This window comes from Vanellus vanellus, assembly GCF_965231255.1.
Source record: "Vanellus vanellus genome assembly, chromosome: 2".
Taxonomy (NCBI): Eukaryota; Metazoa; Chordata; class Aves; order Charadriiformes; family Charadriidae; genus Vanellus; species Vanellus vanellus.
In genome coordinates this window covers 169,530,567-169,556,802 of record NC_138906.1, presented here as the reverse complement: position 1 = coordinate 169,556,802, position 26,236 = coordinate 169,530,567, and the positions used below count along the sequence as shown (strand labels likewise).

The 26,236-nt window shown below is 56.7% G+C and overlaps 7 protein-coding genes across 7 annotated transcripts; all 7 read left to right on the top strand.

The window, feature by feature from the left end:
- Window positions 1-1,678: 1,678 nt before the first annotated feature.
- LOC309686877 (feather keratin-like) lies at window positions 1,679-1,987 on the top strand (the record flags this gene model as incomplete). Its single annotated transcript, XM_082499670.1, has 1 exon — window positions 1,679-1,987. The coding sequence occupies one exon, from the start codon at window positions 1,679-1,681 to the stop codon at window positions 1,985-1,987; it is 309 nt and encodes a 102-aa protein (XP_082355796.1).
- A 4,408-nt stretch (window positions 1,988-6,395) lies between these two features.
- Window positions 6,396-6,710, top strand: LOC309686647 (feather keratin-like; the record flags this gene model as incomplete). Its single annotated transcript, XM_082499386.1, has 1 exon — window positions 6,396-6,710. One exon carries the CDS (start codon window positions 6,396-6,398, stop codon window positions 6,708-6,710), a length of 315 nt encoding a protein of 104 aa, XP_082355512.1.
- A 3,240-nt stretch (window positions 6,711-9,950) lies between these two features.
- Window positions 9,951-10,265, top strand: LOC309669287 (feather keratin-like; the record flags this gene model as incomplete). Its single annotated transcript, XM_082479905.1, has 1 exon — window positions 9,951-10,265. One exon carries the CDS (start codon window positions 9,951-9,953, stop codon window positions 10,263-10,265), a length of 315 nt encoding a protein of 104 aa, XP_082336031.1.
- A 3,236-nt stretch (window positions 10,266-13,501) lies between these two features.
- Window positions 13,502-13,816, top strand: LOC309668689 (feather keratin-like; the record flags this gene model as incomplete). The annotated part of the gene is made up of 1 exon (XM_082479164.1): window positions 13,502-13,816. The coding sequence occupies one exon, from the start codon at window positions 13,502-13,504 to the stop codon at window positions 13,814-13,816; it is 315 nt and encodes a 104-aa protein (XP_082335290.1).
- Window positions 13,817-17,052: 3,236 nt separating this feature from the next.
- LOC309668724 (feather keratin-like) lies at window positions 17,053-17,367 on the top strand (the record flags this gene model as incomplete). Its single annotated transcript, XM_082479207.1, has 1 exon — window positions 17,053-17,367. The coding sequence occupies one exon, from the start codon at window positions 17,053-17,055 to the stop codon at window positions 17,365-17,367; it is 315 nt and encodes a 104-aa protein (XP_082335333.1).
- A 3,234-nt stretch (window positions 17,368-20,601) lies between these two features.
- On the top strand, window positions 20,602-20,916 carry LOC309668575 (feather keratin-like; the record flags this gene model as incomplete). The annotated part of the gene is made up of 1 exon (XM_082479028.1): window positions 20,602-20,916. One exon carries the CDS (start codon window positions 20,602-20,604, stop codon window positions 20,914-20,916), a length of 315 nt encoding a protein of 104 aa, XP_082335154.1.
- A 3,234-nt stretch (window positions 20,917-24,150) lies between these two features.
- Window positions 24,151-24,465, top strand: LOC309669390 (feather keratin-like; the record flags this gene model as incomplete). Its single annotated transcript, XM_082480040.1, has 1 exon — window positions 24,151-24,465. The coding sequence occupies one exon, from the start codon at window positions 24,151-24,153 to the stop codon at window positions 24,463-24,465; it is 315 nt and encodes a 104-aa protein (XP_082336166.1).
- Between the last annotated feature and the right edge of the window lie 1,771 nt (window positions 24,466-26,236).

The following is a 26,236-nucleotide window of genomic DNA, read 5'->3' as shown; positions in this document are numbered from 1 at the left end:
ACTCTTCCGATTCTCTTCCCCATCATGCTGTGGGGGAGTGAGGGAGCGGATGTCCTAATTGCTGGCTGGTGTTGAAACACGGCACCTCCCATGCGGGATTTAGACATTGAGGACTTCTCCCCTTGCCTTGACTCCTGCCTGAAAAACCTCCCAGACCTCAAGGCTTCCACTCAGAGGAAGGTTGCTCCTTTCGCTTCACCGTATTGCTGGCCCTGCACTTCACTCGCTTCACTGAGTCCTTGTCTGTCTTTCGATGGGGAGCCCACAACTCCACACAGGGCTCCACAGAGGGCCTCACAAGTGCCAAAGACAGAGAACGTTCACCTCCCCCAAACTGCCAGCAACGCTCTTCCCAATGATGCCCTGGTGACTCTTGAACTCTTTTGCCCCAAGGCTGCATTGCTGCCTTCTACTCACCTTGTTCTCCACCAACAACACAAAGTCGTGCCCAACAAAGCTGCTTTCCAGCCTTGTGGCCCACAGCATGTCCTGGTGACCAGCGGTATTCCTCCACAGATGCAGGACTTTGCATTGCCCTCGGTTTAACTTCTGGAGATTGCACTCTAGCCCCCTTCTCCAGCCTCTCCAATTCCCTCTGAATGCTGCCAAAACCAACCCCTGCCTCAGCCACTCCTCCACATTTTGCACCTGCTGCCAACTCTCTGAGGGGGCATTCTGTCCCACTGCACAGGACACTGAGGTGGATGCAGAACACTGTTGGCCCCACGGGCCTGAGTCCTGGGCTATATCACTTGAGACTTGCATCCAACTGCACTTTGGACCACTCATCACAAGACTCTGGGACCAGCCCTTCCACAAAATTACAGTCTACCTCACGGGTCACTTAGGCACCCAAACGGTCTGAGCTTGTCTAGGAGGAGAAAATGTCAAAGCTTTTATGAAAAAGCTGAGGTAAGCACCAGTCACAGCTCTCTCCTCATTCACAAAGCTCGTCACTTCAGCTTTGAAGACACTGAGGTTAGTCAAGCATAATTTCTCCTTCGTAACTTCTCGGTTATGACTCTCCACCACCTGCTTCTCATTCCTGGGATTGGCACTGCTTGCTGGCTTCATTCTGTCCATCACCTTCCACAGGAGCGAGGTCGAGCCCACCAGCCTCTACTTTCACCAGTCATCCCTCCCGACCTTCTCCAAGACAGCAGGGGTATGAGCTCTCTTCCAGCCATCAGCAACTGCTCCGAGGAACCATGACCTTCACAAGATAATCCACAGAGGCCGCTCGAGGACATCAGCCAGCTCCCATGACATTTAGGACGACCACCTGTCAGGCCACAGGGACTTGCGTACATCCACTTGGAAAGCACTCCTTCCTACCGCAATTCACCTTCCTCAGCAACAAGTGCGGCTGGCTTGACAAACAGCCTGCAAAACACTCACCTTGGGTTAATTGGGGCAGACCTTCACTGTCAGCAACCCTTGGGCACGCATCCACCAACACCAGGGCCACAACTCTGAAGCAATGTTCAGCATCCTCACCTGCAATGCCCTCTGCAATCTCCAAATTCTCTTGCTGACCATCATACCCTATGCAGAGAGCCTCACCCCTTGGCATTCACCTTAAGTAAAAACTCCCAAAGGCCCTGGCTCACCAGCCTCCCCTGCCTGTTCCTCACACTCCCCCACTGCCTCTCACCACACTCACGGACTCTCCACACACATGGCCTGCAACGACCTCTGCCGCCCCTGCGGACCCACCCCGCTGGCTAACAGCTGCAACGAGCCCTGTGTCCGACAGTGCGAGGACTCCCGCGTCGTCATCCAGCCGCCCACCGTGGTCGTCACCCTGCCAGGACCCATCCTCAGCTCCTTCCCACAGAGCACCGCCGTCGGATCCTCCGCATCTGCTGCCGTGGGAAACGAACTCAGCTACCAGGGAGTGCCCGTCTCCTCCGGCGCCTTCGGCTACGGCTACGGCTTGGGAGGCCTGGGCTGCTTCGGCGGCAGAAGAGGCTGCTACCCCTGCTAAGGGCCCTCGCCAACAACTCTGACACCAACCACCCGAACCAGGGAAGCCACAGGAGGGACTGAGGATACACACCTCCGCAGGCCTTTGCCTGCAGACAAGATCATCCTCTGCGGCTCCTCCTCTCAAGGCACCAAGCACGGAAAGCAGGGAGACGGCCAGCCCGCGCTGCCTGCAAACATGGCCCATGTGCCTCCTCCTCTTCTCACACTTCCTTCTTTACATCGCCCCTTCTGCTAGGTCCACTACTCTCTGCTGCACCACCTTCGGACAAGCCAAAGCTCACTGCAGACCTCTAGGGTGCCCCGCCTACTGCGAGCCAGGAAGACGTCTCTGCTCTGCCAAGGTCTATCTCACACAAGAAGGGATGGAAGGTGATGGTCACCCTACCTGTTCATCAGACCGGCTCCCTTCCACTTGGCGCTCCTGCCTTTGCACTCTTTGGCCTCAATAAAGTTCTCTTGCATAACAGGTTCACAAGCCTCTACTTTCTTTCTTCTCACAAGGCTCTTCCAATCTCACCCACCACAAAGCCAGGGATACACAGCCCATCACGTTGGGTGGAAAAGGGCCACAAGAGTTCTCCTAGGAAATATGTCCCCAGCAAAACCACCAACTCTAACCCTGTGCACTTTGAGCGCATTACACAAGCCATTCGCTTGCCCAAACAAAGGCTTGGAAACACTAATGCACTTCTAGCCATTTGTATGATGCAAGTTCTCCATGTCAGCACACACTCAGAATCATAGAATGCTTGAGGTAGGAAAAGACCCTTAAGATCAGTGCATCCAACCCTTAACCTAACACGACCAACTACACCATGAAACCATGGCCCTTATGTCCATGCCTACTGTTTTAAAATTCCACCAGGCATGGGGACTTAACCACTTCCATGGGAATCCTCTTCCATTGCTTGACAATGCTTTCCGTGAAGACATTTACCTGGGATCCAATCTGAACCTTCCATGGTGCAACCTGAGGCTGACTGACACCTACCTCGCCACAACCTCCCTTCAGGGAGCTGTAGAGCACGATAAGGTCTCCCCTCAGTCTCCTTTTCTCCAGGCTAAACAACCCCAGTTCTCTCATGCACTCCTCAGAAGAATTCTCCTCTACACCCCTCAACAGCCTCTTTGTCCTTCTTTGCAGACACTCCAGCACCTCAAGGTCTTTCTTGTAGTGAGGGGCCCAAAACTCAACACTGGATTCCAGGTTGCGGTGACACTAGGGCCGAAAACAGGGGAACGATCACTTCCCTCGTCCTACTCCTGCTGGCCACACTACTTCTGATACAAGACAGGATGCTAGTGGACTTCTTGGCCACCTGGGCATACTGCTGGCTCATATTCAGACGGCTGTCGAACAACACCTCCAGCTCCTTTTCCGCAAGCAGCTTTCCGGCCATTCTGCCCCACGCCTGTAGCGCTGCATGGGGCTTGTGTGACCCAAGTGCAGGACCCGGCACTCGGCCTTCTTGAAAATCATACCACTGACCTCAACCTATCGATCCAGCCTGTCCAGATGACAGAATCACAGAAGCAAAGATGCAAAGAATGGAAGGCACCTGCAGAAAACATCTAGTCCAACCCCCCTTCTAAAAAAGGGTCACTGAGATCAGGTTGCACAGGAACGCATCCAGGTGGTTTGGAATATCTCCAGAGAAGGAGACTCCACAGCCTCTCTGGGCAGACTGTGCCAGTGCTTCTCCACCCTCAAAGCAAAGTTGTGTTCCCTCACAATTCCTCATGGAATTTCCTGTGTCACAATTGCCTGTACCCCTTGACCTGTCGCCAGGCACCACTGAAAAGACTCTGGCCCCATCCTCTTGACACCTGTCCTTTAGATATTGATAAGCATTGATCGGATTCCATGCCATATGATGTCATACTCATTCTATAATGCCCGGGGAAGAAGAAAGAAGGGGGGCGGTGATGTTTGGCGGTAACAAGTTTGTCTTCCAAGAAAAAAGGGTGGGGAACATCTGGTGTTATGACATTTGCCTTCCCAAGTAAACATCACGCGTGTTGGAGCGCTGCTTTCCTGGACATGGCTCAACACCTGCCTGCCGATGGGAAGGAGTGAAGGAACTCCTTCTCTGCCTTTCCTCCTGTGCGCAGCTTCTGCTCTACCTATTCAACTGTTTTGATCTCAACCCACGAGTCTTCTCACTTTTACTCTTCCGATTCTCTTCCCCATCCTGCTGGGGGGAGGGGTGAGCGAGCGGCTGCAAGGTCAGCATTGCTTGCTGTCATAGAACCACGACACCTCCCATGTGGGATTTAGATACACTGAGGACATCTCCCCTGCGCAGACTTGCCTCCTGCCTGAAAAACCTCTCAGCTCTCCAGGCTATCACATATAGAAAAGTGTCTCAACTCGCTTCGGCGTATTGCTGGCCCTGCACTCCACTCGCTCCACTAAGTCCTTTTCTGCCCTTCAATGGGAAGCCCACAATTCGACACAGGACTCCACACAGGGCCTCACAAGTGCCAAAGAGAGAGAAAGATCACCTCCGACAGCATGAGAAAAAGTTAAGGTAAATACCAGGCACAGCTCTCTCCTCAGTCACAAAGCTACTCACTGCAGCTTTGAAGACACTGAGGTTGGTCAAGCATCATTTCACCTTCTGAAATTCACGCTGACGATTCCCCATCACCTCCTTGCCCTTCCTGGGCTTGGCACTGCTTGCTGGCTTCATTCTGTCCATCACCTTCCACAGGAGCAAGGTCGAGCTCAACAGCCTCTACTTTCACCAGTCATCCCTCCCGACCTTCTCAAAGACAGCAGGGGCATGAGCTCTCTTCCAGACATCAGCAACTGCTCTGAGGAACCATGATCTTCACAAGATAATTGAAAGAGGCCCCTTGAGGACATCAGCCAGCTTCCATGCCATTCATGACCAGCAACTTTCAGGCCACGGGGACTTGCGTACATCCACTTGGAAAGCATTCCTTCATACCGCAATTTACCTTCCTCAGCAACAACCCCTGCTGGCTTGACAAACAGCCTGCAAAGCTCTCACCTTGGGTTAATTGGGGCAGGCCTTGCCACTTAGCAGCCCTTGGGCATGCAGCCACAAAAGCCAGGGCCTCCGCTCTGACACCACGTGCAGCATGCTCGCCTGAGATACTCTCTGCAATCTCCCAATTCTGCTTCTCTCCATCAAACCCTATGCAAAGAGCCTCACCCCTTGGCACTAAGTCCAAGGAAAAACCCCAAAGTCCCTGGCTCACCAGCTTCCCCTGCCTGCCCCTCACGCTCCCCCACTGCCTCTCACCACACTCACGGGCTCTCCACAAACTCATCTGCCCTTGTGAGGCACCCAACTTTGAGCACTGTGTCACGCCAGAGCCATAGCTGCAACCATGCCAGTACCAGGGAAGGGGAGCAACATGCAAGGCCCAACACTCGGTTTTAGGGAGTGTGACCAGACTCCTGACAGCACAGGTATTGTGAGCTCTCAAACACGGCTGCTAGGAAAATGTCCTGCTCTCCCAAACAGCCCTCCTCTGCCTGCTTACACTGACACTCCCAGGAAAGGTACCAAGGACCAACAAGGCCCAACACACATCCTCCTTTCTCTTAAATACAACCCTACAAGCAAAAGGGGTACCAAGACACACACAGAACACACCCAACAGGAAAGGCCAGGCCTAAAGACAGGCTTAGAGAGCGGGCATCAAGCAAGGGAAGGACCACACGTGACAGAAGGGGCAGCGCCTCACACCCGGCACACATCCAAAGCCCAGAGCAGCCTGACAGGCCGGCGAGGAAAGGGGCCTTCTCTTCAAAACACACCCACTAACCAGACAGCACGAGTGCCACAGGATGACCTCACTGACGACACCCCACCTCACCTACGCTTTGGTCGCATCTGCCAAATGCCCTGACACACGCCATCAACACCAAGCCTTTGGCCTCTACTACTGCCACTTGGAAGCTGCCGCCGGGGACAAGTGGACACATCCTCAAGAGGAGGACATGACAAGGGTGCGTTGTGGGAAGGCAAACACACCCCGCCTCGTTACTTGCCACGCTGCGGCATGCAAGAGCTGCTTGCTGAATGATGCTGCCATGCGCAAAGCCTGTTCCGCCCCTCGGGGACCAGCATAAAAGCCCAACCAGCGCCTCTCTCCCTCACACGCTTCTCCTCACGCCTTCTCCTCCACGCCCTGCAAGGTGAGCCTCAGCCCCCTTCCCCTCCTTCTCCTGACCCACATGCACCTTCTCTTCCAACACGCTCTGACCACAGCCTCACCAGCCCTGACGCCTCACCACCCCCGCGCTCCCCACGCACCCGCAACAGCCCTCCCCACTCCCTCACCCTCCTGCAACATCCCCCTCACACCCCCACCACCCTACGCTTTCTCAACACCCTCTCTCTCTTCCAGGGACCCTCCACACCACACACATGGCCTGCAACGACCTCTGCCGCCCCTGCGGACCCACCCCGCTGGCTAACAGCTGCAACGAGCCCTGTGTCCGACAGTGCGAGGCCTCCCGCGTCGTCATCCAGCCGCCCACCGTGGTCGTCACCCTGCCAGGACCCATCCTCAGCTCCTTCCCACAGAGCACCGCCGTCGGATCCTCCGCATCCGCTGCCGTGGGAAACGAACTCAGCTACCAGGGAGTGCCCGTCTCCTCCGGCGCCTTCGGCTACGGCTACGGCTACGGCTTGGGAGGCCTGGGCTGCTTCGGCGGCAGAAGAGGCTGCTACCCCTGCTAAGGGCCCTCGCCAGCACCCCTCATACCAACCACCCACACCATGCAAGCCGCCGCAGGGACTGAGGACGCACCTCTGGCTACCCGCTGGCACATGGCTTCGCTCCTCCTCTCAAGGCACCAAGCAAGGAAGCAGGGAAGAGGGCCAGCCCAGGCTGCTGGGAAACATGGCCCATGTGCCTCCTCCTCTTCTCCCACTTCCTTCTTTCCATCACCCTGTCTGCTAGGTCCACTACTCGCCCCTGCAAATGCCTTCACCAGCAAAGAACTTCTGCTGGGCAACTCCCACCGCACGGCTGGAAGACCTCGGGACTCCGGCAACGGCTACTGCACGCAAGGGACCTTAGCTGACGCTTGCCCTACTTGCACCTCACATGAGCTCCGTTCCACTTGCTGCTCCTGCCCTTTCCCTCTTTTCTTTCAATAAAGTTCTCCTGCATCACAGCCCAAGATGCCTCCTCTTCCTTTCTTCTCCCAAGGCTCTTCCGCCTTCACCCGGCACAAAGACAGGGCTCCACAGGCCACCAGGGTGGGTGGAAATGGGCCACAAGACCTTGCCTCGGAAATATGTCACCACCGCTACCAACAACAATGCAGACTGGCACCTGGGGGGCTTCCAGAACATGACACAAGCGTATCACTGGCATGAGGGCTTCCACATGACAGTACCCCCCTGCGTACGTCCCTGGCAAAGTCTCCCCGTGCCAGCACAGATTTGACAAACTCTCTTCCCCAGCAGGACACTCTGGGCCCTCCCAGCAAACAGAAACACAGAACCATCTGGTTCAGCAGAAACCTCTGGAGAGCATGCGCTCCAACCTCCCTGCTCCAGCAGGGCCAGCTGGAGCAGGTTGTCCAGGACCACAGCCAGTCAGATTTTCAGCATCTTCCAGGACAGAGACTCTCACCTCTTCCACCCTTTGACCACCCTCACACTAAAAAAGGATTGCCACCTTTGCCCGTGGAACTCCCATTTGGTTACACTTGTGCCCATGGATCTACTCCTGCCACTCATCACAAGCCTCTGGGCACAGCCCTCCGGCCACTTTGCACTCCACCTCACTGGCCACTTACACACCCCATACTTTCTCAGCTTCTCTAGGAGCGTGTAGTGGGACACAGAGACAAAGGCTTCATTCAAGTACAGCTCAACAACAGCCACTGCTCTCCCCTCGTCCAACACCCAGTTGCTTCAACACAGACAACACGGAGCTTGCTCAAGCGCGACTTCCCCTTTGGAAATCCACGCCAACAACCCCCATCACTTCCTTCTTCTTCCTGGCTTTGGAACTTCTTTCCAGGACCATTTCCTCCGTCACCTTCCCTGGAAACTTGGTCAGGCTCACCAGTCTCTACTTTCTCACATCCTCCAGCTTCCTCTTCTTCAAGGTACGAGGGCTATCACCTTTTCTCTAGGCTTCAGGAACTGCTCCCAGGTACCATAACCTTGCCAAGCTAATGTAGAGTGGCCTCCTCAAGACATCACCCGGCTCCCTCCACGTTCCCGGGTGCAGCCCGTCAGGCCCTGTGGACTTTTCTACACCCACTCCCACATTATTGACTACAACCGTTAACTTCAGACTACCACGGCCACCACCAAACCAAATCCCTAAGTGCCACATCTACACGTATTTTCAATACGTCTCAGAATGGCGACTCAACCAGTTCACTGAGGAGCCTCTTCCAGTGCTTCATAACCCCTTTGGTGAGGATATTTTCCCATACGTCCAATGTCAACATCCCTTGGCTCAACTTGAAGACGTTACTTTGTGTCCTATCGCTTCTTCTTAGGGAGAAGAGACTGACACCTACCTCGTCACCACCTCACGTTAGGTCATTGTAGAGACCGATCAGGTGTCCCCCTCAGCCTTCTTTTTCTGCAAACAAAACACCCCCAGTTCCCCCACCCGCTCTGCAGAAGGTTTGTTCTCAATATCCCTCTCCAGCTTCGCTGCTGTTCTCCACATGTGTCACGCCAGACACCAGGCTCAAAAAGGGCCAGCACCAGCTAAGGGGAGCGCTATGCAAGGGCCAACACAAGGCTGTGGGGAGCATGACCGCCCTCTTGACAGCACAGGGCTCGTCAACCCTCTCCCAGGCCTGCCAGGACAATGTCCTGCACTAGAAAACAGCCCTCCTCTACCTGCACTCGCTGCAACCCCCAGCAACGGCACCAAAGGGCCACAAGCCCAAAGAGGCAGCCTCCTTTCTCCCAGCTAGAAACTCCAAAGCCAGAGGGGCGACAAGACACCCACAGAGCACACCCAACGGGAAGGGACAGGCTTAGAGAGTTGGGAGCGAGGAAGAAGGAAGGGAAGGACTGAACGGCATGAAAGGGGCAGCACCTCACGTCCAGCACACATCCAAAGCCAAGAGAAGCCTGACAGGCCTGCGAGGAAATGGGGCCCCCTCGCCACAACGCACCCACAAACCACACCACACAGGTACCACGGGATGACCTCACTGACGACACCCCACCTCACCTACGCTTTGGCTGCATCTTCTGCCCACCATGACACACGCCATCAACACCAAGCCGTTGGCCTCTAATACTGCCGCTTGAAAGCTGCTGCCAGGGCCAAGCGCACACGTCCTCAAGAGCAGGACGTGACAAGGGAGTGTTGTGGGAAGGAAAACACACCCCACCTCATTACTTCAATGGCTGTGCCATGCAAGAGCTTCTTGCTGAATAATGCTGCCATGCGCATCCGCCAACTGCTCTGACAACAGGCATCCATGCGTATCCTCCCAAAAACCTACTCTCACTTCAAAGCTTCTACCAGGGCAAGCGGACACATCCAAAAGAGGAGGACATGACAAGGGTGCGTTGTGGGAAGGCAAACACACCCCGCCTCGTTACTTGCCACGCTGCGGCATGCAAGAGCTGCTTGCTGAATGATGCTGCCATGCGCAAAGCCTGTCCCGCCCCTCGGGGACCAGCATAAAAGCCCAACCAGCGCCTCTCTCCCTCACACGCTTCTCCTCACGCCTTCTCCTCCGCGCCCTGCAAGGTGAGCCTCAGCCCCCTTCCCCTCCTTCTCCTCACCCACATGCACCTTCTCTTCCAACACGCTCTGACCACAGCCGCACCAGCCCTGACGCCTCACCACCACCCGCGCTCCCCACGCACCCGCAACAGCCCTCCCTACCCCCTCACCCTCCTGCAACATCCCCCTCACACCCCCACCACCCTACGCTTTCTCAACACCCTCTCTCTCTTCCAGGGACTCTCCACACCACACACATGGCCTGCAACGACCTCTGCCGCCCCTGCGGACCCACCCCGCTGGCTAACAGCTGCAACGAGCCCTGTGTTCGACAGTGCGAGGACTCCCGCGTCGTCATCCAGCCGCCCACCGTGGTCGTCACCCTGCCAGGACCCATCCTCAGCTCCTTCCCACAGAGCACCGCCGTCGGATCCTCCGCATCCGCTGCCGTGGGAAACGAACTCAGCTACCAGGGAGTGCCCGTCTCCTCCGGCGCCTTCGGCTACGGCTACGGCTACGGCTTGGGAGGCCTGGGCTGCTTCGGCGGCAGAAGAGGCTGCTACCCCTGCTAAGGGCCCTCGCCAGCACCCCTCATACCAACCACCCACACCATGCAAGCCGCCGCAGGGACTGAGGACGCACCTCTGGCTACCCGCTGGCACATGGCTTCGCTCCTCCTCTCAAGGCACCAAGCAAGGAAGCAGGGAAGAGGGCCAGCCCAGGCTGCTGGGAAACATGGCCCATGTGCCTCCTCCTCTTCTCCCACTTCCTTCTTTCCATCACCCTGTCTGCTAGGTACACTACTCGCCCCTGCAAATGCCTTCACCAGCAAAGAACTTCTGCTGGGCAACTCCCACCGCACGGCTGGAAGACCTCGGGACTCCGGCAACAGCTACTGCACGCAAGGGACCTTAGCTGACGCTTGCCCTACTTGCACCTCACATGAGCTCCCTTCCACTTGCTGCTCCTGCCCTTTCCCTCTTTTCTTTCAATAAAGTTCTCCTGCATCACAGCCCAAGATGCCTCCTCTTCCTTTCTTCTCCCAAGGCTCTTCCGCCTTCACCCGGCACAAAGACAGGGCTCCACAGGCCACCAGGGTGGGTGGAAATGGGCCACAAGACCTTGCCTCGGAAATATGTCACCACCGCTACCAACAACAATGCAGATTGGCACCTGGGGGGCTTCCAGAACATGACACAAGCGTATCACTGGCATGAGGGCTTCCACATGACAGTACCCCCCTGCGTACGTCCCTGGCAAAGTCTCCCCGTGCCAGCACAGATTTGACAAACTCTCTTCCCCAGCAGGACACTCTGGGCCCTCCCAGCAAACAGAAACACAGAACCATCTGGTTCAGCAGAAACCTCTGGAGAGCATGCGCTCCAACCTCCCTGCTCCAGCAGGGCCAGCTGGAGCAGGTTGTCCAGGACCACAGCCAGTCAGATTTTCAGCATCTTCCAGGACAGAGACTCTCACCTCTTCCACCCTTTGACCACCCTCACACTAAAAAAGGATTGCCACCTTTGCCCGTGGAACTCCCATTTGGTTACACTTGTGCCCATGGATCTACTCCTGCCACTCATCACAAGCCTCTGGGCACAGCCCTCCGGCCACTTTGCACTCCACCTCACTGGCCACTTACACACCCCATACTTTCTCAGCTTCTCTAGGAGCGTGTAGTGGGACACAGAGACAAAGGCTTCATTCAAGTACAGCTCAACAACAGCCACTGCTCTCCCCTCGTCCAACACCCAGTTGCTTCAACACAGACAACACGGAGCTTGCTCAAGCGCGACTTCCCCTTTGGAAATCCACGCCAACAACCCCCATCACTTCCTTCTTCTTCCTGGCTTTGGAACTTCTTTCCAGGACCATTTCCTCCGTCACCTTCCCTGGAAACTTGGTCAGGCTCACCAGTCTCTACTTTCTCACATCCTCCAGCTTCCTCTTCTTCAAGGTACGAGGGCTATCACCTTTTCTCTAGGCTTCAGGAACTGCTCCCAGGTACCATAACCTTGCCAAGCTAATGTAGAGTGGCCTCCTCTAGACATCACCCAGCTCCCTCCACGTTCCCGGCTGCAGCCCGTCAGGCCCTGTGGACTTTTCTACACACAGTCCCACATTATTGAGTCCAACCGTTAACTTCAGACTACCAAGGCCACCACCAAACCAAATCCCTAAGTGCCACATCTACACGTATTTTCAATACGTCTCAGAATGGCGACTCAACCAGTTCACTGAGGAGCCTCTTCCAGTGCTTCATAACCCCTTTGGTGAGGATATTTTCCCATACGTCCAATGTCAACATCCCTTGGCTCAACTTGAAGACGTTACTTTGTGTCCTATCGCTTCTTCTTAGGGATAAGAGACTGACACCTACCTCGTCACCACCTCACGTTAGGTCATTGTAGAGACCGATCAGGTGTCCCCCTCAGCCTTCTTTTTCTGCAAACAAAACACCCCCAGTTCCCCCACCCGCTCTGCAGAAGGTTTGTTCTCAATATCCCTCTCCAGCTTCGCTGCTGTTCTCCACATGTGTCACGCCAGAGACCAGGCTCAAAAAGGGCCAGCACCAGCTAAGGGGAGCGCTATGCAAGGGCCAACACAAGGCTGTGGGGAGCATGACCGCCCTCTTGACAGCACAGGGCTCGTCAACCCTCTCCCAGGCCTGCCAGGACAATGTCCTGCACTAGAAAACAGCCCTCCTCTACCTGCACTCGCTGCAACCCCCAGCAACGGCACCAAAGGGCCACAAGCCCAAAGAGGCAGCCTCCTTTCTCCCAGCTAGAAACTCCAAAGCCAGAGGGGCGACAAGACACCCACAGAGCACACCCAACGGGAAGGGACAGGCTTAGAGAGTTGGGAGCAAGGAAGAAGGAAGGGAAGGACTGAACGGCATGAAAGGGGCAGCACCTCACGTCCAGCACACATCCAAAGCCAAGAGAAGCCTGACAGGCCTGCGAGGAAATGGGGCCCCCTCGCCACAACGCACCCACAAACCACACCACACAGGTACCACGGCATGACCTCACTGACGACACCCCACCTCACCTACGCTTTGGCTGCGTCTTCTGCCCACCATGACACACGCCATCAACACCAAGCCTTTGGCCTCTAATACTGCCGCTTGAAAGCTGCTGCCAGGGCCAAGCGCACACGTCCTCAAGAGCAGGACGTGACAAGGGAGTGTTGTGGGAAGGAAAACACACCCCACCTCATTACTTCAATGGCTGTGCCATGCAAGAGCTTCTTGCTGAATAATGCTGCCATGCGCATCCGCCAACTGCTCTGACAACAGGCATCCATGCGTATCCTCCCAAAAACCTACTCTCACTTCAAAGCTTCTACCAGGGCAAGCGGACACATCCAAAAGAGGAGGACATGACAAGGGTGCGTTGTGGGAAGGCAAACACACCCCGCCTCGTTACTTGCCACGCTGCGGCATGCAAGAGCTGCTTGCTGAATGATGCTGCCATGCGCAAAGCCTGTCCCGCCCCTCGGGGACCAGCATAAAAGCCCAACCAGCGCCTCTCTCCCTCACACGCTTCTCCTCACGCCTTCTCCTCCGCGCCCTGCAAGGTGAGCCTCAGCCCCCTTCCCCTCCTTCTCCTCACCCACATGCACCTTCTCTTCCAACACGCTCTGACCACAGCCTCAGCAGCCCTGACGCCTCCTCACCACCCGCGCTCCCCACGCACCCGCAACAGCCCTCCCCACTCCCTCACCCTCCTGCAACATCCCCCTCACACCCCCACCACCCTACGCTTTCTCAACACCCTCTCTTCCAGGGACCCTCCACACCACACACATGGCCTGCAACGACCTCTGCCGCCCCTGCGGACCCACCCCGCTGGCTAACAGCTGCAACGAGCCCTGTGTCCGACAGTGCGAGGCCTCCCGCGTCGTCATCCAGCCGCCCACCGTGGTCGTCACCCTGCCAGGACCCATCCTCAGCTCCTTCCCACAGAGCACCGCCGTCGGATCCTCCGCATCCGCTGCCGTGGGAAACGAACTCAGCTACCAGGGAGTGCCCGTCTCCTCCGGCGCCTTCGGCTACGGCTACGGCTACGGCTTGGGAGGCCTGGGCTGCTTCGGCGGCAGAAGAGGCTGCTACCCCTGCTAAGGGCCCTCGCCAGCACCCCTCATACCAACCACCCACACCATGCAAGCCGCCGCAGGGACTGAGGACGCACCTCTGGCTACTCGCTGGCACATGGCTTCGCTCCTCCTCTCAAGGCACCAAGCAAGGAAGCAGGGAAGAGGGCCAGCCCAGGCTGCTGGGAAACATGGCCCATGTGCCTCCTCCTCTTCTCCCACTTCCTTCTTTCCATCACCCTGTCTGCTAGGTCCACTACTCGCCCCTGCAAATGCCTTCACCAGCAAAGAACTTCTGCTGGGCAACTCCCACCGCACGGCTGGAAGACCTCGGGACTCCGGCAACGGCTACTGCACGCAAGGGACCTTAGCTGACGCTTGCCCTACTTGCACCTCACATGAGCTCCCTTCCACTTGCTGCTCCTGCCCTTTCCCTCTTTTCTTTCAATAAAGTTCTCCTGCATCACAGCCCGAGATGCCTCCTCTTCCTTTCTTCTCCCAAGGCTCTTCCGCCTTCACCCGGCACAAAGACAGGGCTCCACAGGCCACCAGGGTGGGTGGAAATGGGCCACAAGACCTTGCCTCGGAAATATGTCACCACCGCTACCAACAACAATGCAGACTGGCACCTGGGGGGCTTCCAGAACATGACACAAGCGTATCACTGGCATGGGGGCTTCCACATGACAGTACCCCCCTGCGTACGTCCCTGGCAAAGTCTCCCCGTGCCAGCACAGATTTGACAAACTCTCTTCCCCAGCAGGACACTCTGGGCCCTCCCAGCAAACAGAAACACAGAACCATCTGGTTCAGCAGAAACCTCTGGAGAGCATGCGCTCCAACCTCCCTGCTCCAGCAGGGCCAGCTGGAGCAGGTTGTCCAGGACCACAGCCAGTCAGATTTTCAGCATCTTCCAGGACAGAGACTCTCACCTCTTCCACCCTTTGACCACCCTCACACTAAAAAAGGATTGCCACCTTTGCCCGTGGAACTCCCATTTGGTTACACTTGTGCCCATGGATCTACTCCTGCCACTCATCACAAGCCTCTGGGCACAGCCCTCCGGCCACTTTGCACTCCACCTCACTGGCCACTTACACACCCCATACTTTCTCAGCTTCTCTAGGAGCGTGTAGTGGGACACAGAGACAAAGGCTTCATTCAAGTACAGCTCAACAACAGCCACTGCTCTCCCCTCGTCCAACACCCAGTTGCTTCAACACAGACAACACGGAGCTAGCTCAAGCGCGACTTCCCCTTTGGAAATCCACGCCAACAACCCCCATCACTTCCTTCTTCTTCCTGGCTTTGGAACTTCTTTCCAGGACCATTTCCTCCGTCACCTTCCCTGGAAACTTGGTCAGGCTCACCAGTCTCTACTTTCTCACATCCTCCAGCTTCCTCTTCTTCAAGGTACGAGGGCTATCACCTTTTCTCTAGGCTTCAGGAACTGCTCCCAGGTACCATAACCTTGCCAAGCTAATGTACAGTGGCCTCCTCAAGACATCACCCGGCTCCCTCCACGTTCCCGGGTGCAGCCCGTCAGGCCCTGTGGACTTTTCTACACCCACTCCCACATTATTGAGTACAACCGTTAACTTCAGACTACCACGGCCACCACCAAACCAAATCCCTAAGTGCCACATCTACACGTATTTTCAATACGTCTCAGAATGGCGACTCAACCAGTTCACTGAGGAGCCTCTTCCAGTGCTTCATAACCCCTTTGGTGAGGATATTTTCCCATACGTCCAATGTCAACATCCCTTGGCTCAACTTGAAGACGTTACTTTGTGTCCTATCGCTTCTTCTTAGGGAGAAGAGACTGACACCTACCTCGTCACCACCTCACGTTAGGTCATTGTAGAGACCGATCAGGTGTCCCCCTCAGCCTTCTTTTTCTGCAAACAAAACACCCCCAGTTCCCCCACCCGCTCTGCAGAAGGTTTGTTCTCAATATCCCTCTCCAGCTTCGCTGCTGTTCTCCACATGTGTCACGCCAGAGACCAGGCTCAAAAAGGGCCAGCACCAGCTAAGGGGAGCGCTATGCAAGGGCCAACACAAGGCTGTGGGGAGCATGACCGCCCTCTTGACAGCACAGGGCTCGTCAACCCTCTCCCAGGCCTGCCAGGACAATGTCCTGCACTAGAAAACAGCCCTCCTCTACCTGCACTCGCTGCAACCCGCAGCAACGGCACCAAAGGGCCACAAGCCCAAAGAGGCAGCCTCCTTTCTCCCAGCTAGAAACTCCAAAGCCAGAGGGGCGACAAGACACCCACAGAGCACACCCAACGGGAAGGGACAGGCTTAGAGAGTTGGGAGCGAGGAAGAAGGAAGGGAAGGACTGAACGGCATGAAAGGGGCAGCACCTCACGTCCAGCACACATCCAAAGCCAAGAGAAGCCTGACAGGCCTGCGAGGAAATGGGGCCCCCTCGCCACAACGCACCCACAAACCACACCACACAGGTACCACGGGATGACCTCACTGACGACACCCCACCTCACCTACGCTTTGGCTGCGTCTTCTGCCCACCATGACACACGCCATCAACACCAAGCCTTTGGCCTCTAATACTGCCGCTTGAAAGCTGCTGCCAGGGCCAAGCGCACACGTCCTCAAGAGCAGGACGTGACAAGGGAGTGTTGTGGGAAGGAAAACACACCCCACCTCATTACTTCAATGGCTGTGCCATGCAAGAGCTTCTTGCTGAATAATGCTGCCATGCGCATCCGCCAACTGCTCTGACAACAGGCATCCATGCGTATCCTCCCAAAAACCTACTCTCACTTCAAAGCTTCTACCAGGGCAAGCGGACACATCCAAAAGAGGAGGACATGACAAGGGTGCGTTGTGGGAAGGCAAACACACCCCGCCTCGTTACTTGCCACGCTGCGGCATGCAAGAGCTGCTTGCTGAATGATGCTGCCATGCGCAAAGCCTGTCCCGCCCCTCGGGGACCAGCATAAAAGCCCAACCAGCGCCTCTCTCCCTCACACGCTTCTCCTCACGCCTTCTCCTCCGCGCCCTGCAAGGTGAGCCTCAGCCCCCTTCCCCTCCTTCTCCTGACCCACATGCACCTTCTCTTCCAACACGCTCTGACCACAGCCTCAGCAGCCCTGACGCCTCCTCACCACCCGCGCTCCCCACGCACCCGCAACAGCCCTCCCCACTCCCTCACCCTCCTGCAACATCCCCCTCACACCCCCACCACCCTACGCTTTCTCAACACCCTCTCTTCCAGGGACCCTCCACACCACACACATGGCCTGCAACGACCTCTGCCGCCCCTGCGGACCCACCCCGCTGGCTAACAGCTGCAACGAGCCCTGTGTCCGACAGTGCGAGGACTCCCGCGTCGTCATCCAGCCGCCCACCGTGGTCGTCACCCTGCCAGGACCCATCCTCAGCTCCTTCCCACAGAGCACCGCCGTCGGATCCTCCGCATCCGCTGCCGTGGGAAACGAACTCAGCTACCAGGGAGTGCCCGTCTCCTCCGGCGCCTTCGGCTACGGCTACGGCTACGGCTTGGGAGGCCTGGGCTGCTTCGGCGGCAGAAGAGGCTGCTACCCCTGCTAAGGGCCCTCGCCAGCACCCCTCATACCAACCACCCACACCATGCAAGCCGCCGCAGGGACTGAGGACGCACCTCTGGCTACTCGCTGGCACATGGCTTCGCTCCTCCTCTCAAGGCACCAAGCAAGGAAGCAGGGAAGAGGGCCAGCCCAGGCTGCTGGGAAACATGGCCCATGTGCCTCCTCCTCTTCTCCCACTTCCTTCTTTCCATCACCCTGTCTGCTAGGTCCACTACTTGCCCCTGCAAATGCCTTCACCAGCAAAGAACTTCTGCTGGGCAACTCCCACCGCACGGCTGGAAGACCTCGGGACTCCGGCAACGGCTACTGCACGCAAGGGACCTTAGCTGACGCTTGCCCTACTTGCACCTCACATGAGCTCCCTTCCACTTGCTGCTCCTGCCCTTTCCCTCTTTTCTTTCAATAAAGTTCTCCTGCATCACAGCCCGAGATGCCTCCTCTTCCTTTCTTCTCCCAAGGCTCTTCCGCCTTCACCCAGCACAAAGACAGGGCTCCACAGGCCACCAGGGTGGGTGGAAATGGGCCACAAGACCTTGCCTCGGAAATATGTCACCACCGCTACCAACAACAATGCAGACTGGCACCTGGGGGGCTTCCAGAACATGACACAAGCGTATCACTGGCATGAGGGCTTCCACATGACAGTACCCCCCTGCGTACGTCCCTGGCAAAGTCTCCCCGTGCCAGCACAGATTTGACAAACTCTCTTCCCCAGCAGGACACTCTGGGCCCTCCCAGCAAACAGAAACACAGAACCATCTGGTTCAGCAGAAACCTCTGGAGAGCATGCGCTCCAAACTCCCTGCTCCAGCAGGGCCAGCTGGAGCAGGTTGTCCAGGACCACAGCCAGTCAGATTTTCAGCATCTTCCAGGACAGAGACTCTCACCTCTTCCACCCTTTGACCACCCTCACACTAAAAAAGGATTGCCACCTTTGCCCGTGGAACTCCCATTTGGTTACACTTGTGCCCATGGATCTACTCCTGCCACTCATCACAAGCCTCTGGGCACAGCCCTCCGGCCACTTTGCACTCCACCTCACTGGCCACTTACACACCCCATGCTTTCTCAGCTTCTCTAGGAGCGTGTAGTGGGACACAGAGACAAAGGCTTCATTCAAGTACAGCTCAACAACAGCCACTGCTCTCCCCTCGTCCAACACCCAGTTGCTTCAACACAGACAACACGGAGCTAGCTCAAGCGCGACTTCCCCTTTGGAAATCCACGCCAACAACCCCCATCACTTCCTTCTTCTTCCTGGCTTTGGAACTTCTTTCCAGGACCATTTCCTCCGTCACCTTCCCTGGAAACTTGGTCAGGCTCACCAGTCTCTACTTTCTCACATCCTCCAGCTTCCTCTTCTTCAAGGTACGAGGGCTATCACCTTTTCTCTAGGCTTCAGGAACTGCTCCCAGGTACCATAACCTTGCCAAGCTAATGTACAGTGGCCTCCTCAAGACATCACCCAGCTCCCTCCACGTTCCCGGGTGCAGCCCGTCAGGCCCTGTGGACTTTTCTACACCCACTCCCACATTATTGAGTACAACCGTTAACTTCAGACTACCACGGCCACCACCAAACCAAATCCCTAAGTGCCACATCTACACGTATTTTCAATACGTCTCAGAATGGCGACTCAACCAGTTCACTGAGGAGCCTCTTCCAGTGCTTCATAACCCCTTTGGTGAGGATATTTTCCCATACGTCCAATGTCAACATCCCTTGGCTCAACTTGAAGACGTTACTTTGTGTCCTATCGCTTCTTCTTAGGGAGAAGAGACTGACACCTACCTCGTCACCACCTCACGTTAGGTCATTGTAGAGACCGATCAGGTGTCCCCCTCAGCCTTCTTTTTCTGCAAACAAAACACCCCCAGTTCCCCACCCGCTCTGCAGAAGGTTTGTTCTCAATATCCCTCTCCAGCTTCGCTGCTGTTCTCCACATGTGTCACGCCAGAGACCAGGCTCAAAAAGGGCCAGCACCAGCTAAGGGGAGCGCTATGCAAGGGCCAACACAAGGCTGTGGGGAGCATGACCGCCCTCTTGACAGCACAGGGCTCGTCAACCCTCTCCCAGGCCTGCCAAGACAATGTCCTGCACTAGAAAACAGCCCTCCTCTACCTGCACTCGCTGCAACCCCCAGCAACGGCACCAAAGGGCCACAAGCCCAAAGAGGCAGCCTCCTTTCTCCCAGCTAGAAACTCCAAAGCCAGAGGGGCGACAAGACACCCACAGAGCACACCCAACGGGAAGGGACAGGCTTAGAGAGTTGGGAGCAAGGAAGAAGGAAGGGAAGGACTGAACGGCATGAAAGGGGCAGCACCTCACGTCCAGCACACATCCAAAGCCAAGAGAAGCCTGACAGGCCTGCGAGGAAATGGGGCCCCCTCGCCACAACGCACCCACAAACCACACCACACAGGTACCACGGCATGACCTCACTGACGACACCCCACCTCACCTACGCTTTGGCTGCGTCTTCTGCCCACCATGACACACGCCATCAACACCAAGCCTTTGGCCTCTAATACTGCCGCTTGAAAGCTGCTGCCAGGGCCAAGCGCACACGTCCTCAAGAGCAGGACGTGACAAGGGAGTGTTGTGGGAAGGAAAACACACCCCACCTCATTACTTCAATGGCTGTGCCATGCAAGAGCTTCTTGCTGAATAATGCTGCCATGCGCATCCGCCAACTGCTCTGACAACAGGCATCCATGCGTATCCTCCCAAAAACATACTCTCACTTCAAAGCTTCTACCAGGGCAAGCGGACACATCCAAAAGAGGAGGACATGACAAGGGTGCGTTGTGGGAAGGCAAACACACCCCGCCTCGTTACTTGCCACGCTGCGGCATGCAAGAGCTGCTTGCTGAATGATGCTGCCATGCGCAAAGCCTGTTCCGCCCCTCGGGGACCAGCATAAAAGCCCAACCAGCGCCTCTCTCCCTCACACGCTTCTCCTCACGCCTTCTCCTCCGCGCCCTGCAAGGTGAGCCTCAGCCCCCTTCCCCTCCTTCTCCTGACCCACATGCACCTTCTCTTCCAACACGCTCTGACCACAGCCTCACCAGCCCTGACGCCTCACCACCCCCGTGCTCCCCTCGCACCCGCAACAGCCCTCCCCACTCCCTCACCCTCCTGCAACATCCCCCTCACACCCCCACCACCCTACGCTTTCTCAACACCCTCTCTTCCAGGGACCCTCCACACCACACACATGGCCTGCAACGACCTCTGCCGCCCCTGCGGACCCACCCCGCTGGCTAACAGCTGCAACGAGCCCTGTGTCCGACAGTGCGAGGACTCCCGCGTCGTCATCCAGCCGCCCACCGTGGTCGTCACCCTGCCAGGACCCATCCTCAGCTCCTTCCCACAGAGCACCGCCGTCGGATCCTCCGCATCCGCTGCCGTGGGAAACGAACTCAGCTACCAGGGAGTGCCCGTCTCCTCCGGCGCCTTCGGCTACGGCTACGGCTACGGCTTGGGAGGCCTGGGCTGCTTCGGCGGCAGAAGAGGCTGCTACCCCTGCTAAGGGCCCTCCCCAGCACCCCTCATACCAACCACCCACACCATGCAAGCCGCCGCAGGGACTGAGGACGCACCTCTGGCTACTCGCTGGCACATGGCTTCGCTCCTCCTCTCAAGGCACCAAGCAAGGAAGCAGGGAAGAGGGCCAGCCCAGGCTGCTGGGAAACATGGCCCATGTGCCTCCTCCTCTTCTCCCACTTCCTTCTTTCCATCACCCTGTCTGCTAGGTCCACTACTCGCCCCTGCAAATGCCTTCACCAGCAAAGAACTTCTGCTGGGCAACTCCCACCGCACGGCTGGAAGACCTCGGGACTCCGGCAACGGCTACTGCACGCAAGGGACCTTAGCTGACGCTTGCCCTACTTGCACCTCACATGAGCTCCCTTCCACTTGCTGCTCCTGCCCTTTCCCTCTTTTCTTTCAATAAAGTTCTCCTGCATCACAGCCCGAGATGCCTCCTCTTCCTTTCTTCTCCCAAGGCTCTTCCGCCTTCACCCGGCACAAAGACAGGGCTCCACAGGCCACCAGGGTGGGTGGAAATGGGCCACAAGACCTTGCCTCGGAAATATGTCACCACCGCTACCAACAACAATGCAGACTGGCACCTGGGGGGCTTCCAGAACATGACACAAGCGTATCACTGGCATGAGGGCTTCCACATGACAGTACCCCCCTGCGTACGTCCCTGGCAAAGTCTCCCCGTGCCAGCACAGATTTGACAAACTCTCTTCCCCAGCAGGACACTCTGGGCCCTCCCAGCAAACAGAAACACAGAACCATCTGGTTCAGCAGAAACCTCTGGAGAGCATGCGCTCCAACCTCCCTGCTCCAGCAGGGCCAGCTGGAGCAGGTTGTCCAGGACCACAGCCAGTCAGATTTTCAGCATCTTCCAGGACAGAGACTCTCACCTCTTCCACCCTTTGACCACCCTCACACTAAAAAAGGATTGCCACCTTTGCCCGTGGAACTCCCATTTGGTTACACTTGTGCCCATGGATCTACTCCTGCCACTCATCACAAGCCTCTGGGCACAGCCCTCCGGCCACTTTGCACTCCACCTCACTGGCCACTTACACACCCCATGCTTTCTCAGCTTCTCTAGGAGCGTGTAGTGGGACACAGAGACAAAGGCTTCATTCAAGTACAGCTCAACAACAGCCACTGCTCTCCCCTCGTCCAACACCCAGTTGCTTCAACACAGACAACACGGAGCTAGCTCAAGCGCGACTTCCCCTTTGGAAATCCACGCCAACAACCCCCATCACTTCCTTCTTCTTCCTGGCTTTGGAACTTCTTTCCAGGACCATTTCCTCCGTCACCTTCCCTGGAAACTTGGTCAGGCTCACCAGTCTCTACTTTCTCACATCCTCCAGCTTCCTCTTCTTCAAGGTACGAGGGCTATCACCTTTTCTCTAGGCTTCAGGAACTGCTCCCAGGTACCATAACCTTGCCAAGCTAATGTACAGTGGCCTCCTCAAGACATCACCCAGCTCCCTCCACGTTCCCGGGTGCAGCCCGTCAGGCCCTGTGGACTTTTCTACACCCACTCCCACATTATTGAGTACAACCGTTAACTTCAGACTACCACGGCCACCACCAAACCAAATCCCTAAGTGCCACATCTACACGTATTTTCAATACGTCTCAGAATGGCGACTCAACCAGTTCACTGAGGAGCCTCTTCCAGTGCTTCATAACCCCTTTGGTGAGGATATTTTCCCATACGTCCAATGTCAACATCCCTTGGCTCAACTTGAAGACGTTACTTTGTGTCCTATCGCTTCTTCTTAGGGAGAAGAGACTGACACCTACCTCGTCACCACCTCACGTTAGGTCATTGTAGAGACCGATCAGGTGTCCCCCTCAGCCTTCTTTTTCTGCAAACAAAACACCCCCAGTTCCCCACCTGCTCTGCAGAAGGTTTGTTCTCAATATCCCTCTCCAGCTTCGCTGCTGTTCTCCACATGTGTCACGCCAGAGACCAGGCTCAAAAAGGGCCAGCACCAGCTAAGGGGAGCGCTATGCAAGGGCCAACACAAGGCTGTGGGGAGCATGACCGCCCTCTTGACAGCACAGGGCTCGTCAACCCTCTCCCAGGCCTGCCAAGACAATGTCCTGCACTAGAAAACAGCCCTCCTCTACCTGCACTCGCTGCAACCCCCAGCAACGGCACCAAAGGGCCACAAGCCCAAAGAGGCAGCCTCCTTTCTCCCAGCTAGAAACTCCAAAGCCAGAGGGGCGACAAGACACCCACAGAGCACACCCAACGGGAAGGGACAGGCTTAGAGAGTTGGGAGCAAGGAAGAAGGAAGGGAAGGACTGAACGGCATGAAAGGGGCAGCACCTCACGTCCAGCACACATCCAAAGCCAAGAGAAGCCTGACAGGCCTGCGAGGAAATGGGGCCCCCTCGCCACAACGCACCCACAAACCACACCACACAGGTACCACGGCATGACCTCACTGACGACACCCCACCTCACCTACGCTTTGGCTGCGTCTTCTGCCCACCATGACACACGCCATCAACACCAAGCCTTTGGCCTCTAATACTGCCGCTTGAAAGCTGCTGCCAGGGCCAAGCGCACACGTCCTCAAGAGCAGGACGTGACAAGGGAGTGTTGTGGGAAGGAAAACACACCCCACCTCATTACTTCAATGGCTGTGCCATGCAAGAGCTTCTTGCTGAATAATGCTGCCATGCGCATCCGCCAACTGCTCTGACAACAGGCATCCATGCGTATCCTCCCAAAAACCTACTCTCACTTCAAAGCTTCTACCAGGGCAAGCGGACACATCCAAAAGAGGAGGACATGACAAGGGTGCGTTGTGGGAAGGCAAACACACCCCGCCTCGTTACTTGCCACGCTGCGGCATGCAAGAGCTGCTTGCTGAATGATGCTGCCATGCGCAAAGCCTGTTCCGCCCCTCGGGGACCAGCATAAAAGCCCAACCAGCGCCTCTCTCCCTCACACGCTTCTCCTCACGCCTTCTCCTCCGCGCCCTGCAAGGTGAGCCTCAGCCCCCTTCCCCTCCTTCTCCTGACCCACATGCACCTTCTCTTCCAACACGCTCTGACCACAGCCTCACCAGCCCTGACGCCTCACCACCCCCGTGCTCCCCTCGCACCCGCAACAGCCCTCCCCACTCCCTCACCCTCCTGCAACATCCCCCTCACACCCCCACCACCCTACGCTTTCTCAACACCCTCTCTTCCAGGGACCCTCCACACCACACACATGGCCTGCAACGACCTCTGCCGCCCCTGCGGACCCACCCCGCTGGCTAACAGCTGCAACGAGCCCTGTGTCCGACAGTGCGAGGACTCCCGCGTCGTCATCCAGCCGCCCACCGTGGTCGTCACCCTGCCAGGACCCATCCTCAGCTCCTTCCCACAGAGCACCGCCGTCGGATCCTCCGCATCCGCTGCCGTGGGAAACGAACTCAGCTACCAGGGAGTGCCCGTCTCCTCCGGCGCCTTCGGCTACGGCTACGGCTACGGCTTGGGAGGCCTGGGCTGCTTCGGCGGCAGAAGAGGCTGCTACCCCTGCTAAGGGCCCTCCCCAGCACCCCTCATACCAACCACCCACACCATGCAAGCCGCCGCAGGGACTGAGGACGCACCTCTGGCTACTCGCTGGCACATGGCTTCGCTCCTCCTCTCAAGGCACCAAGCAAGGAAGCAGGGAAGAGGGCCAGCCCAGGCTGCTGGGAAACATGGCCCATGTGCCTCCTCCTCTTCTCCCACTTCCTTCTTTCCATCACCCTGTCTGCTAGGTCCACTACTCGCCCCTGCAAATGCCTTCACCAGCAAAGAACTTCTGCTGGGCAACTCCCACCGCACGGCTGGAAGACCTCGGGACTCCGGCAACGGCTACTGCACGCAAGGGACCTTAGCTGACGCTTGCCCTACTTGCACCTCACATGAGCTCCCTTCCACTTGCTGCTCCTGCCCTTTCCCTCTTTTCTTTCAATAAAGTTCTCCTGCATCACAGCCCGAGATGCCTCCTCTTCCTTTCTTCTCCCAAGGCTCTTCCGCCTTCACCCGGCACAAAGACAGGGCTCCACAGGCCACCAGGGTGGGTGGAAATGGGCCACAAGACCTTGCCTCGGAAATATGTCACCACCGCTACCAACAACAATGCAGACTGGCACCTGGGGGGCTTCCAGAACATGACACAAGCGTATCACTGGCATGAGGGCTTCCACATGACAGTACCCCCCTGCGTACGTCCCTGGCAAAGTCTCCCCGTGCCAGCACAGATTTGACAAACTCTCTTCCCCAGCAGGACACTCTGGGCCCTCCCAGCAAACAGAAACACAGAACCATCTGGTTCAGCAGAAACCTCTGGAGAGCATGCGCTCCAAACTCCCTGCTCCAGCAGGGCCAGCTGGAGCAGGTTGTCCAGGACCACAGCCAGTCAGATTTTCAGCATCTTCCAGGACAGAGACTCTCACCTCTTCCACCCTTTGACCACCCTCACACTAAAAAAGGATTGCCACCTTTGCCCGTGGAACTCCCATCTGGTTACACTTGTGCCCATGGATCTACTCCTGCCACTCATCACAAGCCTCTGGGCACAGCCCTCCGGCCACTTTGCACTCCACCTCACTGGCCACTTACACACCCCATGCTTTCTCAGCTTCTCTAGGAGCGTGTAGTGGGACACAGAGACAAAGGCTTCATTCAAGTACAGCTCAACAACAGCCACTGCTCTCCCCTCGTCCAACACCCAGTTGCTTCAACACAGACAACACGGAGCTAGCTCAAGCGCGACTTCCCCTTTGGAAATCCACGCCAACAACCCCCATCACTTCCTTCTTCTTCCTGGCTTTGGAACTTCTTTCCAGGACCATTTCCTCCGTCACCTTCCCTGGAAACTTGGTCAGGCTCACCAGTCTCTACTTTCTCACATCCTCCAGCTTCCTCTTCTTCAAGGTACGAGGGCTATCACCTTTTCTCTAGGCTTCAGGAACTGCTCCCAGGTACCATAACCTTGCCAAGCTAATGTACAGTGGCCTCCTCAAGACATCACCCGGCTCCCTCCACGTTCCCGGGTGCAGCCCGTCAGGCCCTGTGGACTTTTCTACACCCACTCCCACATTATTGAGTACAACCGTTAACTTCAGACTACCACGGCCACCACCAAACCAAATCCCTAAGTGCCACATCTACACGTATTTTCAATACGTCTCAGAATGGCGACTCAACCAGTTCACTGAGGAGCCTCTTCCAGTGCTTCATAACCCCTTTGGTGAGGATATTTTCCCATACGTCCAATGTCAACATCCCTTGGCTCAACTTGAAGACGTTACTTTGTGTCC